The 18,046-nt window shown below is 42.5% G+C and overlaps 1 protein-coding gene across 1 annotated transcript in view; it reads right to left on the bottom strand.

Moving 5' to 3' along the window:
- The window catches only part of NR1H4 (nuclear receptor subfamily 1 group H member 4), a 78,264-nt gene that overhangs the window by 58,465 nt on the left and 1,753 nt on the right, over nt 1-18,046 (bottom strand). Inside the window, exon 2 of the mRNA XM_088465513.1 lies at nt 6,396-6,761. Coding sequence (XP_088321639.1) covers nt 6,396-6,761 — 366 coding nt within the window. The remainder of the gene's footprint in view (nt 1-6,395; nt 6,762-18,046) is intronic.

Below are 18,046 nucleotides of genomic sequence, written 5' to 3'. Positions count from 1 at the left end.
CGTCATAGGGAGTTGTGAATAAATAAGTACCGTAGAGTAAGTTTATAAAGTAAATGTAATAGTATTTGTAAACCTTCTTTATTAACCCCTTCATCGCTGAGGCTTTTCCCACCCCTATTTTTGTACTTTGTGGCACTGATATAATCCATAAGTAATTTTTTTATTTTTTTTCTGCAGTAACTCCACAAATTGTACTATATTGTGTTCAGAAGACTTTGGGTTTTTAGAAAATACCATTAACTAGTTTATATCACCTCACACAGCAAATAAAATCTACCCAAATAGCCAAAAAAAAGTATGCTTTTTCTTTTAGTTTTTTCCACTGAACTTGCAATCTAAAAGCAAATGTATATATTTATTTTTCTTATAAACATTACAAAGAAATACTTGGGCATTAGTCAACCTTCCTAAGACAGGAAAAAGCAGAATTCCTGCACAGGTTTTTCATCATAAAATCTGTATTTAAAATGATGATACATTTGTTTGATACATTTCTCCATCTAAAAGTAAACACATTTAGGGGCCCATTTATCAAAGTGTATTTGAGGTAAAATGCCCGAAAACACCCTCGGGGGTTTAAGTCAAATAATAAGTATTCCCTGTATGTATGAAGGAGGGATCACTCCATTGCCGCAGGCAGCCGCATCCCCCATAGGTTTCTTTGGGGGAAGCGATGCTGCCAAATTTACCAATATCCAGAATGTAATGCATTCCAGATATTGGCCCCAGCAGCTAACGCCATCTGAAGGTGGCTACAATGCGCACTATTAGCCGGCGGAGGGATCTGCCAGAACCCTCCCCGGGTATGGCGGATGTGCATGTGCAGTCCACAATGTATTTTTCTGTCGTACTTGACAAGCCCCACTACTGAAGTGCGTGAGTGCGGATGACAATTGGTATTTGTCTTCTCTGCATGTTTTATGTATATGTGGAGAACGAGCCATATTCATTGTCCATGTTCAAGGGGATAAAGGGCTGCTAAACCCCAAAATTCAGGGATACTCCTGAATTTCAGGAAGCTCTCCCAAACTCAAGAGAGAGTAGACTATCCTCCTGGATCTGACAACTTCCCCAGTGAAGAGGGCTGTCAAAGTGCTTGATGATGTAATTTGCATGGAAGTGCTTTATCATGGCCCTGTCCCCCATTGCCACAAATCACTACACTTTGCAGTGGGGGCGTATCTACAATGACAGTATTCACCGTTCTACGCCCCTTATACCTCCTCCTGTACCTGCTCTCCAGGTTCACAAGGATAGCTTAAGTAAAATATCAGTATGATTTTCATATATGAGCTATGATGTCAATATACATACTGTAGTATTACCTTCCCATAGTATAAATTCTTTCACATCTTTTGGACAGTGTCCTAAATGTACAGGACACAAGTCGCAAAGGTGGGACTGAGCTTCTGTGATATCACTGGTCCTGCCTTTCTATATATAACCAACCATTTCTATCAGTCTATCAATCACTGTTTATCTGCTTAGATAGAAAACCTGCCATCTAACATGGCAGCCTGCTGCAGAGGAGTGACAGAGGACACATTGGACACATAGAGTTAAGTATAAACACTCCAGTAATAAACCTGTACAAGCTTACTTTGCATGCAGACGGTTTTAGCGGTGAGGTCTACCTCTAGCGATAGCATAGCGGTGACATTTCATAAATAGGGAGAGACCCTATTTCCTACTAAAACAGTTGTTGCAGAAGATAGAGTTCTTCTCTATGTAAAAAATAGAGCCCTTATGGAGAAACCTGCCTCCAAATCCTGCTATACGAGAGGTGATTGAGTCTGACTCATTTTAGGAGGTCCTATATCCGTGATCAACACATATTATATAATAGCGCTACAATGTAACATTTAATCTTAATTTCTGCTAATGTATAAATACTTTTACATATAAACCTGTGAATGTTATAAGATGTATTTTTACATTGGGTTCATTTGCTTTGAATGTTTAGCAGTAATAGTAACTAAGATAAATGTCTTTGAGGTTGAATTACTGTGTGTTATCAGTGTCATTATATGGATTTATGTAACTACGACACTGATGATTGTTCTGACATGCTGTAACTAATCTAGGAAGGAAACCATTGTCCCAGAAGAAATACACAAAAGCCTGAGTCATGAAATGGGAAAGTAAAAGGCAAGTGTGATAAAAATGTATATTTAGCAAAAGATTTCTTTATCCCTACAGAAGGCCGCATTACCCGCTAGCCAACCACCACGTGTGAGGACCAAATTCTACTTGCAGATGATCCGGCCCGCATCACACTATTACCCTTCCAACGAGACCAGCCAACAATGCATTACACCAGAGGTTCTTAAACACGGTCCTCAAGACACCCCAACAGTTTTAGAGATATCCATGGTTGAACAAAGGTGATTAAATCAAATTGACTGAGGTACTAACTAAGTCACCTGTGGTCAAGCATGGATAGCTTTAAAACCTGGATTGTTTGGGTGCCTGGAGGACCGAGTTTGGGAACCTCTGCATTACACTGTGGATCATTCCTCTCCCCCTTTATCTGCATCAACTGAAAAAATGAATAATACCCTTTTCGCGCTGCCATCTAATAACCCGGGTTATTGCACATGAGCGAGCAGCAACCCAGGTTACTGTGCAGTGTGAAAGAACCCGGTTGAAATAACCTGGTTTGAGCGTCCTGCCATGGCAACAAGCAGGGTTGAACACGAGTCCTACCTGGCTCGTGGTGCGGTGTGAACGTGTAACCCTGGTCGAGGCCGTTCACTGCATAGGAAGAGCCAGCGCTTGGAGATGATCTCATCTCCAAGCGCCGGCTAAGCAGCGATGGCGGTGATATCAACAACCTGACATTATTGCTGGGTCGGGCCGCCAGTCTGAAACTGTTCTCAGGCGGGTCGCACCCAGGATGGACGCGTGCACAAATTCCGGGTGAGACCCACCAATTGCGATATGAAAGGGTATAATACTGCTTGGTTGTAACTTTAATATACACAACCAGTATAATTAATTAATTCATTCATTTATACAGCACAGTATGCATAGTGTCCATCAGGTTATATTTAAAGTGATTGATATTTACATGTGTTGGTTTTATTTATATATTTTATTTATTGAATACTGATTTTATGTCTATATTTATCTATTTGTTTGATTATATGTATATAATTAATATTGCCAATTTGTCTAACAAAGTAACTTTTGCAGGTACTGTACTGGGGGTCCCGAGCTAGAGTCTTACCCAGAGCCCTGTTATGTCTTAATCCGGCTCTGTCCCTACATGTACACTTCTAAATTTTATACCCTAATTTCTCCATTATTAAAAATTGTTCCCTACCCACATTTTTATTTAAAAAAACCTATATTAAATTAACCTAAATTTTATTTTATAGAAAAGCAAAAATGATTACTAAACACAGAAGGGAGATGTATCAAGTCTTGGAGAGTGATTAAGTGGAGAAGATGCCCAAAGCTACCAATTAGCTTCTATCTGTCATCAATCTATAACAGTCTTTCTCCCCCACAATTTCATAGTCATATGCAAATGACCTTTATTACATGCACATAGGTTCACTTTTATATAACTGTCCGGAGAACTGTATCAAATTTACAACAGCTTTAAAATGTATTTGGAGTAGACTGTCACTATGGGGGATTTCTTTACTAAGCTAATTACTTAGCTTCTGGGTGTGTGTTAAGCACCAAATTTAAAACGGCAATAACTGTAATAACAAAACACACTGTGTTTTGCTATTAAAATCATTGGTAGTTTATATTTGAGGCTTAAACATGCAGAGAAGTGGAGGCTTTTGCAAGCCACAGCTTAGTAAATAAACCCCTAAGTGTTATTTTAGCCTCAATTACTAAAGCTTTTTCAATTGGGGCCTGAGGCATAGTTGCCTACCTTTGCTGTCTCTTCCCCGAGAGAAGCCCTGGGAGGAGAGGCAGGTGGGTGATGATGGGTGCGGGGCCTGACAATTTGTGTCATTAAGACCCGCCCCTAGCGGTAAAAGGCCCGCGATTGGCTTATATTTAAATAGGGGGCAGAGCCAAATGTTGTGAATCGCGTCATTAAGCCCCGTCCCCTGCACGGACACCCGCAATCGCCACGGAAATTCTCCTAATTCTGCCCACCTCACTTATTCTGCTCACTTATTCTGCCCACTTCTGCCCACTCCTAATTCTGCCCACTTCACTAACCCCCCCGCACCTACCCTTCCAGGGGTTTGGGGGGTTACCCGAAAAATCGGGAGCCTCCCGTGAACACCGGGAGGGTAGCCATGTATGGCCTGAGGTGGACGCAGGAGTGATTTTTGCTGTGGATCTGGGATAGTATGTCAATGATGCAGGTGTCATCTTTTGAATTGAGACACCCAGCTGTGCCTTCTCACAATCTAAGACTCACCATCGGGAACATCGCACTAGCCATCGGGAATGCCAGATCTCAACTAAACTGCTGGGGCTAGATGTCCGATGTCGCAGTGACTGGCTTTGGCACGCCTCACAAACAGGACAACTAACATTTACGGAAACGCTCCCCATTCCCTCTCCCAAATGGAGCCCAATAGCATCGCTGCACATGAACACTGCGGTCAGCGCATTAACATTAAAAAACATTGATCAATTGCAACCATAAACCAAATAGCTTCCACCTCTGAATCTGCTCCTTAGTTTAAATTCAAATACATGTGAACACATTTTTATAGAAAAAAAAAACATAAGGACATATTACACCTATTTTTGTTAAAATGTTACTTTAATGTAATCTCCGAAATAAACAAGCCAATTATAAAATATTTTTTATGTAAAGGACTTTTTGTAAATTGTGGTGCTAATTGAACCCTATTTTAATATTTTACTCCACTTTCTATAGATCTTGCCCTTAAGATTACAATCCCCATGTTCCAGAACATGCAACCATCACTGGACCTCATAACTATAATACAGCTTGGTGGACCAGTATTATAACCAGAAACCACCATACAGAGGACCTGATTCAGAGACGGACGCTAATGCAATTTTATGCAGATCGAGCATTTGTTTGCTATTGTGCATGCACCGCACTGCGTGTGCACAGAGATCGCACTGCAATTACGGATGCACCGAGGATCCCATCACAAAGTGACTGACAGGTTGTCAGCGTTTGGGGGTGGTAACAGGGAGTGGTCAGAAAAATGTAAGTGTGCCTGTCTGTTTAAACACCATTACATGTGTGTGCATAAATTAGCCACTGCAATTGCATACGCAGCTCTGCGTGTCAGAAGAGCTCCCAAGGCTGCGACATGTCAGACCTGCCGCAAAGGTAAGATGTTTGTCGATGTTACCAATATCTACGTGGGTATGCGTCGTCGCACGCAGGTAAGAAGGCAGCAGTGGGCATCTTTATGCTCGGGTGATCTTTGCTAACATTAGTATATTTACGCTGCTGCGTTGCGTATGAAATTGCAACTGCAATCACATTAGCGTCCATCTCTGAATCAGGCCCAGAGTTCATTCTGAACAATGTGCAACGCAAAGCCCTCACATTGCTTTATAAAAAGAGCAAAAGTCCAGACAAACAGCAAGATATAGCGTCAACTGAATCTAATCATTTGTTAACTACAATTAGACACAATTTACATTGCATTTGCTGGTGCTATCAATAGATACCTGTTATAGTCCATTGTGGATTGTTAAGGTCTCCCCTGGTTACAGGACTGCCATGAGACTAGCCAGGCACCAGTGCCCTATGTAGAAGCTTCACAATGTGGGAGAGGGGCGTGACCGTGATAGTGCCATCCTGATAATATGTAACCCCCCCCACACACACACACACACACACACACACACACACACACCTCCACCACCACTTATCCCCATACCCAGTGGCGTAAGTTCATCCTAGATGCCCGGAGGCAAGTTAGAATTTGGTGCCCCCCCCGCCACAGCCGCTGACACTGTAGTGTAGCAATTCACATGCAGACAGGCTATAGATAGACGAAGGCAGCAGCTGATGGTCTGACATGGAGCTCTCCAGAGTGTATGGTGGCTTCTCAGCTGCCTGGAAGGTGTGCCATGTATTGGCTGGCCGTCACGGTACACTCCGGTACATAGTTACAGCCCTAAGTGAGGTGAATATGTTGTGGACAAGGTGCCCCCTCAGAGCTGGAGCACGGCGGCAGGCGCCTCCATTGTCTCCCATAGTTCTGCCCCTGCCCCTACCTGATTAAATATAACAAAAGGAAGAGATAAATTATACTCGGGATTAGTGTTACAACATTTATATGAGCTCTCTGTAGAATTTGAGCAACTAATTTCCTGGTGACGTAACAAAACAGACAGAGAGATATAACGAAGTCATATTACTTACAATGCATTATACCACTAAAAACAAGTTGTAATATATAATGTAGAGCAGTTTTTCATACCTTTGCATCCTTCGCAGGTCAATGCATTATAATGGTATCCAGAGGCTTTGTCTCCACAAACAACACATAATTCATCTCCTTTAACCCTTCCACCACAGGGACTAATCCTGGACTTCTTGGCTTGTGGCAAGTCACCAATATCAGTGTCTAAAGAAAACAGACTGTCAGATGGAATCCGTTTTAGCTCATACATTCCATTCGAGCACCAGTCTTCAGCTTTTTGTGTGTAGTATCCGGAATTAACGTGGTATGGTGAGGAGGTGAGTGGTTGATGGACTGTAGGAAACTGTATGTGGTTGTAGGAATCACAAAATGAAGGTCCTTGCGAATCATTGTCTGGCGAATGAGTGTGTAGTGAATGTAGTCCTAACAGAATAAACAAAAACAAAATGATCAGTTATATCTGCACTTGTTTGAAACTACACACTATATAAAAACACATACTTACCGGTCATATCATATGATTAGAAAAATGCAGAGGGTAAATATTAAAACTTTACATTTATTAATAAAGATTTAAGACACCTGTTGTGTCATATGTATGTCACTTTTATATAGAGTACAGATTGGGTTATATTATAAGTCAGTGCTTGGGCAAGTTGTTTTGGCACCCTAACTGCACTGTACGCAGGTATCCAAGCTATTATGCAGTAAGGCTGAGTAATTACATACACATACTGTACATGAGTTTGAAGTGCGGAAAAGCTAGCTATATTGAATTTGCTAAGCATTATGGGGCTGTTGTGGAGATGTACGCAAGTCAGTGTTGCAGAGCTTATCTTCTGTGTTTTTTGCACTGTGCCAGAGCCAAGCATATACAAGCAACAGTGTCGGACTGGGGCATGAAGGGCCCACCTGGGGAATCCAATGATAGGGGCCCATACTTAAGAGTGTGGCCAGCCTCCACAGAGAGTGTACATGGTCTGGGGGCCACTTTAAAAATCTATATATAGTAAATACTGCTAGTGCATGCATAATAATGTACCAGGTTAATACCAGCAATGTATAGTAGAAAATACACCATAGTCCTTTGTAGTATAATGTAACATACTCTATGTATAATGTATAATTCAAGTGCACAGTCTGGAACCTGATCCCTCAGGCCCACCGGGAGTTTCCCCTGTACTCCTGTGAGCCAGTCTGTCCCTGACAAGCGAGTCATAAACAGCCACATGTAGCTGAAAGGGAGTAACTGGGTGGTAATTTGATGTTCTGACATATGCAAGTTCTGGTGCAAGTGTGCAGAGATGCATACAACTCCTCATATGTCCGAATATACGCAATCTTTTCTATGCACGCATTGCAGGTGCAATTATGGCCAACTTGCACTCAACTCTACATTAGCACCTATATGAGAACAGACATAGGGCTTTATTTACATGCTTTACACAGTGTCGTTTTACATTTTCGTCTGCAATCCGCAGGAAGCAGCGGCTCACTAAAGCCGTTGCTTCGTAAATAAAGCCCTTAGAAGCTTAAAACATAGATATAAAAGTATAACATATGTAAATAAATATATTATTGGTGTATTTTATATATATATATATATATATACTGTATATATATATATATATATATATATATATATGCAATGTTTGTATTTTTCTCTAAATTAGTAATTTTAATAACTTTAGAACTACAAAACTTTATATTGTTATGAGGCATCAAGATCATTTTGCTTTGTGCAGAGTCAAAAAGAAAAATTATAGTATTTAATATACTGTATAAGGTCTATTAAGGTCTATTTAATATGTGAATTTTATTATATGTATTTTTGTGATTTCATGACTATATCTGCATACATTAAATTTAGACACTACTAGTGTCATTTAGCGCTCCCAGTTGTTTTTGTTTTTCCATAAGGTTTCAAAGGGATTAGCCACTCCTCCCTGGTGAGCTGCTTCTAGATTTATCTATTGCCATTTTTGATGCGCCTACCCCATCTTTCCTTCCTTATCTGGTAAACAAGTCTCCTATACCATCTTGCACAACAGTCTGGTTTTACCATTGAGACTTGTTCTTACAGCCTCCATCGGTTCCAGACGATACCTCCAACCATCAGTCCAACATCGAACTCTTATCAATTAAGTTCTTCAATTCATGGACATCAGGCCCAACAGATCAAGTTCATTAACCACTTCCTGGCATGGTCGTATCAGATACGACCATACCAGACTGGGCTTTCCCTGACATGGTCGTATCTGATACGACCAGTCAGGAATGCTCTGTGGGCGGCTGCTGGAAAATAAGTTTCTAGCAGCCGCCAATCACAGAGGGACCTCCTGGTCCCTCTGCACACTGTCCCTCCCTGTGGGCCTGCCGATCACTGCTAGCAGTGATCGGACAGCCCAACGAAGGTGCACCCACCCCCAACAGCAGCCCGGCGGCTGCAGACAGGGCAGAGAAGGCAGCGCTGATAGCGCTGTCCTTCTCTCCCTCTCTCTCTCTGGAGGACAACTGCTGACAGGGCAGAGAAGGCAGCGCTGAGAGCGCTGTCCTCTCCCTCCTCCAGAGCTAGCAGCAGCCCAGCGGCTGATGGCAGAGTAGAGCAGCCGCCGGGCTCTCTCTCTCCACCCCCGCTAGCAGCAGCCCAGCGGCTGCAAACTAGACAGAGCAGCCGCCGGGCAAATAGAAGGTAGCGCTTTCAGCGCTGACCTTTTCTCTGCCCCCTCCCTGTCCCAACGCCCTGTTAGCGGCTCCCCAGTGGCTGCAAACAGTAGAGGAAGCAGCCGCTGGCCAAAGAGCCAACCCCTCCTCTCCCCCCCATTTTTGCAAGCCCCACCCCATGTATAAACACCAAACCCCTATATGTGTATACATATATATATATATGTGTGTGTATATATATATATATATATAAAATGTGTGTATGTATATATATATATATATATACACACATGTGTGATCTATACACATGGATACATACATATACCGTGTATATACAGTATATATATGTATATGTGTGTATGCGCGCATATATACCATATATATATATATATATATATATATATATATATATATAGTGTGTGTGTGTGTGTGTGTGTGTGTGTGTGTGTGTGTGTGTGTGTGTGTGTGTAGCCCCCCAACCGATGTCAAACAATCAGCTGTCAATGACCAGACCTACAGTATACCATAAAAAATTTAATTTTTATGGTATATGGCCTTTAAAAAAAAATGAGTTGACATAGTTCTAAAAAGATGTTCTTGACCTAATTCAATCATAAAAAAAACCCGACAATTTCAGAGTGGTTTTTTGGAAAAAAAAATCGTCAGTTAAGTGGACTCATATCAATTAAATTCTTCAGTTCAACATCGGTCTCAATTTTCAAGTTCATCAAGTCATCAACATCGGATTCAAATCCATCAAGTTCTTCAATTCATCAACATAAACATCAGTCTCAACCCGATCCAACTCTTAATCCAGCATCATCAGTCCAAATCCGATTCTGCCCTTTCTGTCAGTAGTATATATCCAGTCCCATTCCAATCTGCTGTTCAATAAGGACATTCTATTCCTGTCCTGACCTTCCAGCCCATCAACGACTGCCGTATCTCTACCTCCTCACATCAATACAGGAGGAAGCCATGGCTCAAGCCACCTAAGTTATTTCACACCTCTCAAATCTCCTCTTCAGCCTCTTACGCCTGTTCCAATCCAAACCAACCCTCAGGTGTGACACTGTTACAAGTCGCCGGTGCGATTTGTCACATTCCAACACTTTGGTGATCTCTCCTACCACTTCCACCTGCTGTGTGCGTGAAAAGTGTCCGCACCATGGTCATTCCAGGCCGCATCCAAACTACTGGCTGTACCAGCCGCATCACGGCTCACCTAGCCGCACCACGGTCATTCCAGGCCGCATCTAAACCACCGTCTGTACCAGCCACAACACGGCTCACTTAGCCACACCACGGTCATTCTAGGTTGGATCTATATTACCGCCATCAGCCATATTATGGCTCACTAAGCCGCATCACAGTCACTCCTAGTCACATCACGGCGGACTAAGTCGCATTGCGACATTAGCCACATTCCAGCTCTTATCACCATCTCCAGACTCCTAAGTGCACCCAGGCATTACCATCAATACATGTTCACCTATTACTCCTTTTGGTGTCACGTTAACCCTGGTCTTCCTAGGACATCTGTGTAAACCTCTGTTACCCCGAGTTGAAGGTCAGGTGGCCACCTGAGTACCGGTGGACATATTCAGTTCTAAGGGAACAGCAGTGGTTGTTATTGGCAGAAGACCTCGCTTTTACACAGAGAATCTTAGGAGACCGTAACAGACACCTTGATCAGAGTTAGCACATCAGTTTGTTAGATTAGAGATAGCACATCAGATTGTTAGATTAAAGTATCACATATGATTGTTAGATCAGAATTAGCACATCCAATTGTTAGATCAGAGTTAGCACATTAGATTGTTATATCAGAGTTAGAACATCAGTTTGTTAGATCAGAGTTAGCACATCAGTTAGATCAGAGTTAGCACATCAGTTTGTTAGATCAGAGGGCCTGAATCAGAGCCGAATGCTCTGACCAGAGCGCTCGCTCTGAATCAGGGCCCTCCTCCATTAAAATGGAGCGTCCTCCTGGTCGCTCGCATAGCTGTGGGTGACCACCCACAGCTTATGCGAGCGTCCATGATGATGGTCGCGATGGTCAAGACCATCGCGACCATCGGGCTTGCGACGGAGACTCTGTGGTAGGGTCTCGCTGCCGCAAGCCCTGGAGTGATTTTGGCTCTATCAGTCAGTGGGGCCGGCTTCAGACAGTAGGCATTCCCATGGGAACGCCTCCGTCTGGCAGCCACGCCCCCGGCACGCCCACCAAAGGGGGCGTGCTGTCAATCAACATCGACAGCACGCCCCCTTTGGTGCGAGACCCGGAGCGACGGAGAGCCCGTCACTATCCGGGTCTCGCACGTGCGCACGACGGAGCTCCCTCCATCATGCGCATGCGCAGTGGGGCAACATCGACCCGTTTGCGAGCGTCCTGCGCTCGCGAGCGGGTCTGAATGACCCCCAGAGTTAGCACATCAGCTTGCTAGATCAGAGTTAGCACATTAGTTTGTTAGATTAGAGTTAGCACATCAGATTGTTAGATCAGAGTTAGCACATCAGCTTGTTAGATCAAAGGTAGCACATTAGATTGTTATATCAGAGTTAGCACATTAGTTAGTTCAGAGTTAGCACATCAGTTAGATCAGAGTTAGCACATCAGTTAGATCAGAGTTAGTACATCAGCTTGTTAGATGAGAGTTAGCACATTAGTTTGTTAGATCAGAGGGCCTGATTCAGACCCAGTCGCAAGCACAGTGCACTCGCAACCAGGTCGATGGTGGGCCAGTGCGCATGCGCACGATGGAGCCGGCTCCGTCGTGCGCATGTGCGAGACCAGGATAGCGATGGGCAATCTGTCGCTCCGGGTCTCGCACCAAAGGGGGCGTGCTGTCGATGTTGAGTGACAGCACGCCCCCTTTGGTGGGCGGGCCGGCTCCGGTGGCTGCCCAGACGGAGGCGTTCCCTCTGTTAGAGCCGAAAGCTTTCTGGGGCTTGCGGCCATGAGACCCTACCACAAGGGTCTCGTCGCAAGCCCGATGGTCGCGATGGTCTTGACCATCAAGACCATCATCCTGGCCGCTCGCATTAGCTGTGGGTGGGAACCCACAGCAATGCAAACGGCCAGGAGGCCGCTACATTAAAAAAAAAGACGCCCTGATTCAGAGCGAGCACTCTGTCAGAGCATCCGGCTTTGAATCAGGCCCAGAGTTAGCACATCAGTTTGTTAGATCAGAGTTAGCACATCAGTATGTTAGATCAGAGTTAGCACATCCGATTGTTAGATCAGAGGCCCTGATTCAGAGCCGGAGCGCTCGCTCTGAATTAGGGCCGTCCTTCTGATTTTTTAGAGCGGCCTCCTGGCCGCTCGTATAGCTGTGGGTGACCACCCACAACTATAGCGAGCGGCCAGGAAGATGGTCGCGATGGTCAAGACCATCATGACCATTGGGCTTGCGACGAGACCCTTGTGGTAGGGTCTCGTTGCCGCAAGCCCTGGAGTGCTTTCGGCTCTATCAGAGCCGAAGGCACTCCCACTGACATCACTTGTGATGTCAGTGGGGCCGGCCCCAGACGGTAGGTGTTCCCATGGGAACGCCTCCGTCTGGGCAGCCACGCCCCCAGCACGCCAACCAAAGGGGTTGTGCTGTCACTCAACATCGACAGCACTCCCCCTTTGTAGTGAGACCCATAGCGACGGCTTGCCCGTCGCTATGCGGGTCTCGCGCATGCGCACGATGGAACCGGTTCCCTCGTGTGCATGCGCACTTGGCCAACGTCAACCCGCTTGTAAGCGCTCACGAGCGGTCTGAATCAGGCACAGATTAGCACATTGGCTTGTTAGATGAGAGTTAGCACATCAGCTTGTTAGATCAGAGTTAGCACATCGGTTTGTTAGATCAGAGTTAGCACATCGGTTTGTTAGATCAGAGTTAGCACATCGGTTTGTTAGATGAGAGTTAGCACATCAGCTTGTTAGATCAGAGTTAGCACATCGGTTTGTTAGATGAGAGTTAGCACATCGGTTTGTTAGATCAGAGTTAGCACATCAGCTTGTTAGATCAGAGTTAGCACATCGGTTTGTTAGATCAGAGTTAGCACATCAGCTTGTTAGATCAGAGTTAGCACTTCGGTTTGTTAGATGAGAGTTAGCACATTACTTTGTTAGATCAGAGTTAGCACATCAGCTTGTTAGATCAGAGTTAGCACATTGTCTTTGCTAGCTATTACCAAAGGTAAGAAACAAAATGGTAATATGGTGTCATGCAGATTATAGTGTAGGTCAATGACAGGAAATGCAGTTTAAATCGCTGGGATATATATTGTCTGGTAATGCATTATGTAAGCCAAGGTCACAACTTGATATAACCAGCAATGTATGCAGATCTGCCTCCTTTTCTTACTAACCTGTGTATGAAGAAACAAGCAAGGGATAGTAAAAGAGCCATTTTAAGAGAAACATTATTTTTCCACTGCGTTTAAAATGAGAAATGTATTCCATCATAATTTATTACTGACTAGTTTTGGTATGGGCCAGTTCTAGCAGAAAACATGAAATTTTCTTCAGTGATATTGCAGTGGGGATACTGCACACAAATGGGCTTTGCTGGGAAACATTTGATCAGGAAGTCACTTGGTCGACCTAGTCACGCTGGTGAGAAGACATATTGGGGACTAACTAACTGTATAGTCTCTGTGAATGTGCCGTCCTTACTGCAGTCACTCAAAGAAGTATCACAGAAGGTACCTCCGAGGTAATGCCTCCGAGGATTGCATGTACCTGTGACAGTTGTAGGTTGATGGGCAAACGTGAATATTGTAAATACACACTCCTTATATTGCTGTTAAAACATATATTATACACCTTTTTTCCCAGAAAGAAAAGTGAGTACTAACATTTAAATTATATTTTCCCATTCATTAAACTAAAAGATCGTGGCTTTTGTAATAAATGTAGATTATTACTGTAGTATTGAATGCCAAATTTTATTCAAACAAAACCAAAGTAACACCCCAATTCTGTCACTGGTGTTTGTGCACCACCCAGAAAACTGTACAACATGAAAATACAGTACTTCATTATGTACCTGATATGAGACATTTTCCATACACTGCCACAATGCACAAAGTCGCATGAATTATATTTATAGGTTTTGCGCATACTTGTCAATGATGATTCCAACCAGTGTCACAGTTTTATGCTTGCCAATGTACATTGTGTACTGTAAAGTCCAATGAGCAAGGTCTACAAAAATGCATATAAAAGAAACCTACCTTTTGTCTTGCTCATTCTCACCATTTCCATGGTAAACTCACAAAACAAGCGTCTTCCTCTAAATTTTTCTTATTGTTTACAATACAGATCTCCTAAATACAATGATCATTGCCCTTGTATTATATATGAGACTGAAAATGAGAGTTTCCTTCTATACTGTAACTCACACACTAAGGTGTGACAGAACAGAGGTTATACGTAGATTACTCATTAACTGAACTGCAAGTTGTAAATGTTGATGTGAATAGTTTCTACCGATTTAAAGTAGCAGAATGTTCATTATTTTTTATGTTTGTTATTTTAGCTGTATTCCAGTTTAAAAGTAAAAAAAAAAAAAACTATCACCAAACATATTAAACCTGAATTACCACCTCAGAAAATATTTTCCCATGGAGAATTGCAACATTTATACCAATACAACTGTCGTTGACAGAGACGGCAACAGTATTATACAGAGCGGGAACCCTGCATAAATATAAATAAGGGTAATAAAGACAAATATACTATACCAAACATATTAGGAGAACTATCAGTGAGACAGACAGAGGGGTAAATTTACTAAAGTGAGAGTTTTTAGAAGTGAGTTTTAGAAGAGATGTTGCCCATAGCAACCAATCAGATTCTACTTAACATTTAAGTAGCACCTTCTAGAAGATAATAGCTAGAATCTGATTGGTTGCCATGGGCAACATCTCTTCTAAAACTCACTTCTACAAACTCTCACTTTAGTAAATTTGTACCAGAGTGTGGTTTCCTCCTTAGCAACTGACAGAAAAACAACAGTTAATAAATACCAGGAGATGCTACTAACACTATTTATATTCTTCTGTTCCCCTATCCTCACTTCTCAATTTTGATTCCTTGTAATAATAGGAAGGAAATAGCAACATTAATATCAATTGTGGACTATGGTAACATTAAGGTAAAAAAAATAGCCTACAATGTTACAATTGCTCTTCCACCATATAATAAACAAATGAATCATGTTCTGATGAGACAGTACTGCACTAGAATACTTAGAAAATATCATATGACTTTGTAGACTGTGTCAATCAAGGGACATAACAATACATAAAACGGAATATAGAGCAGTTAACACTAATATACCTGTGATTCAGCGGACTAACACTTTACTTTTTAATTTAAATTAAATACTATTTTTTTTCTTTAAGCACACTCTTATTATCTATAATTGTATTATATTGTATTTGATCTTAAATAGAACTATCAATTAAGGTTATGTTTTATAATTAAAATACTAGTAGAAATTGACTCATAAGAAAGCCCCGGAGTGCACCTTTAAGTTTCACACTGCTTTTCTTTTTGTGACGTAAGTTGTTCCTAGTGAGCAATGTAGCACCACTCCCCTTCATAGTGGTCATAAATATATAATGAAAAGCATTCCAGACTTTAAATACAGCACTATTTGAAGCTTTAAGGGAGAAAGGGGACATTAAATCTGAAATTCAAATAAAATCTGTGCAGAATTTCTCCCAAACCTTTATAGGTATAACTCGGGGGAGATATCTCGATCTGCTTCACCATCAGCCATCTCACTTTCAGCTAAACTCACTTCTTAGTACATTTGAGAAATGAAAAACAGGAAAATCACCCGAGAGCCGGCGATGCAAATCGTGATTAAATAAAACTAAACTTGACCATTCTCGATTCTTAGTAAATTTACCCCCTAGTGTCCCTAAGAAGCATCCTAATGTCAACTATTTCACATAAATATTCATAAAAAGTATAATAAAGAAAGCCAGCAAACACAAGATGATGGTAGTAATCTGTGCAGTAGGGCTGGCATGCTGAGAGGAACCAAGAGAAGAGCTCATGTCAAGCCAAGGTAATAACCAGAGAACACGGAGGGATCATGTTGAGTAAGAATATATGATATAATACGCAAATGCTGCACGTGCACCAGGTGAGTGTCAGGAAGAGCTAACATTCTGGCAGGGAACAGAATGAGATTTAAATAGTGTGCCTTAAACAACCCCTGACATCAGCAGGCACATGACTGCAAGCCCACTATAGAACACTACAGTGCTGCATGCACGCTACCAGGAAGCAGGTCTGGTAAATTGAATTGTAACAAAGAAAAGCCCACTTCAGCTGGGGCTGAGTTTTCACAAATGCATGCAGACATGGCCGGGCCCTCACACTGAAAGTGGAAATACTCTTTGTGACAGAGTGACAGATTGCGCTACTGTATGTGAGGAAGGCATTAATCTCACAGGATTCAGGTGGTGACTCCAGCCCTCCCTCACACCTGATTCATTTGAAGCCTATTTAAGACCAGGTAGTTTGTGTATGTTCTGTGTTGGAGGAAGGACCCAAACCTATAATCCATTATGTGGTATGCTGTAAACCTGCTATGCTATGATCTCGCTATGCTATTATATTGCTAAATGCTACTATGTTATGATACTGCTATGCTGTGATACTACTATGGTGAAATCAGGGCTGGGCTGCCCATCTGATGGCGGGATGGGCCCGTCCGGCTGCAAACCCCGGACGAGCAGCTCCACCTCCCGGCGCTCTGCTTGGTCAGGGATACTGAAAGACGGGGCATTCAGCGAGGCCACGCCCCGTGACTCACAGCATGCCCCCGTGAGGCACAACCATGCCCCTTTGTGATAAGGCCACACCCCTTTTGTGCACTTAGCAGCCCCAGTCCGTCCCTGGGTGCAATACCGCTATACTGTGATACTGCTATGGTGCAATACCACTATACTGTGATACTACTATGGTGCAATACCGCTATACTGTGATACTAATATGCTGCAATACCGCTATACTGTGATACTACTATGGTGCAATACCGCTATACTGTGATACTACTATGCTGCAATACCGCTATGCTGTAATACTACTATGGTGCAATACCGCTATACTGTGATACTACTATGCTGCAATACCGCTATACTGTGATACTACTATGGTACAATACCGCTATAGTGTGATACTACTATGCTGCAATACCGCTATACTGTGATACTACTATGGTACAATACCGCTATAGTGTGATACTACTATGCTGCAATACCGCTATACTGTGATACTACTATGGTACAATACCGCTATAGTGTGATACTACTATGCTGCAATATCGCTATACTGTGATACTACTATGATGCAATACCGTTATACTGTGATACTACTATGCTGCAATGCTGCTACTATACTGCTAAAATGATGCTGTAACACTGCCTTGTTACTGCTGAAACATTACTGTGTTGCTGTGACTACATAATAAAGTGCCAGTGTGTTTATTTATGACTATGTCAAGACTCTACTTGAAACTACCCCACTATACTCGTCCATGATGGAGCACTTTACCAGGGAAAAGATCTATAGTGCAATTCAACTCATGGTGGGAAGGTAGTTCCTCCACTTTCCGGGGTAACGAGGAGGAAAATATGTTAAACTTTACTGGAAAACAACAATGGGAGCTGGGGACAAGGAATCACCTCAATGTCTGTAATAAAGAGGCTTTGTGTATGGTATTTATTAAAAGTTATATATAAAGAAAAAAAAATTGCCAGCTCCTAAATTGTTAGTCTGGCTTTTAGATTCTAAAATATTTGTGGAACCCTGAGTTAATCAGTCTATTACAGCTTTGAACTAAAGCCAAATGTCTATCATTAATATCATACTATCTCAAAAGGAAAGTTTAACAAGACATATGTGTCAGTAGCGCTGCCAATGGCAGCTATTTTGTGACATTATGAGACCTTTGCTGCAGACATAAGAATGTGATTCACATCATTTATAAATCATAAACTATTTTAGATTGTGCTGGTGACTTGTG

Source organism: Taudactylus pleione, unplaced genomic scaffold (assembly GCF_031769625.1).
Source record: "Taudactylus pleione unplaced genomic scaffold, aTauple2 ptg001990l, whole genome shotgun sequence".
Classification (NCBI taxonomy): domain Eukaryota; kingdom Metazoa; phylum Chordata; class Amphibia; order Anura; family Myobatrachidae; genus Taudactylus; species Taudactylus pleione.
The sequence above is the reverse complement of the archived record's forward strand: the minus strand, read 5'-3'. Positions and strand labels throughout refer to the sequence as shown.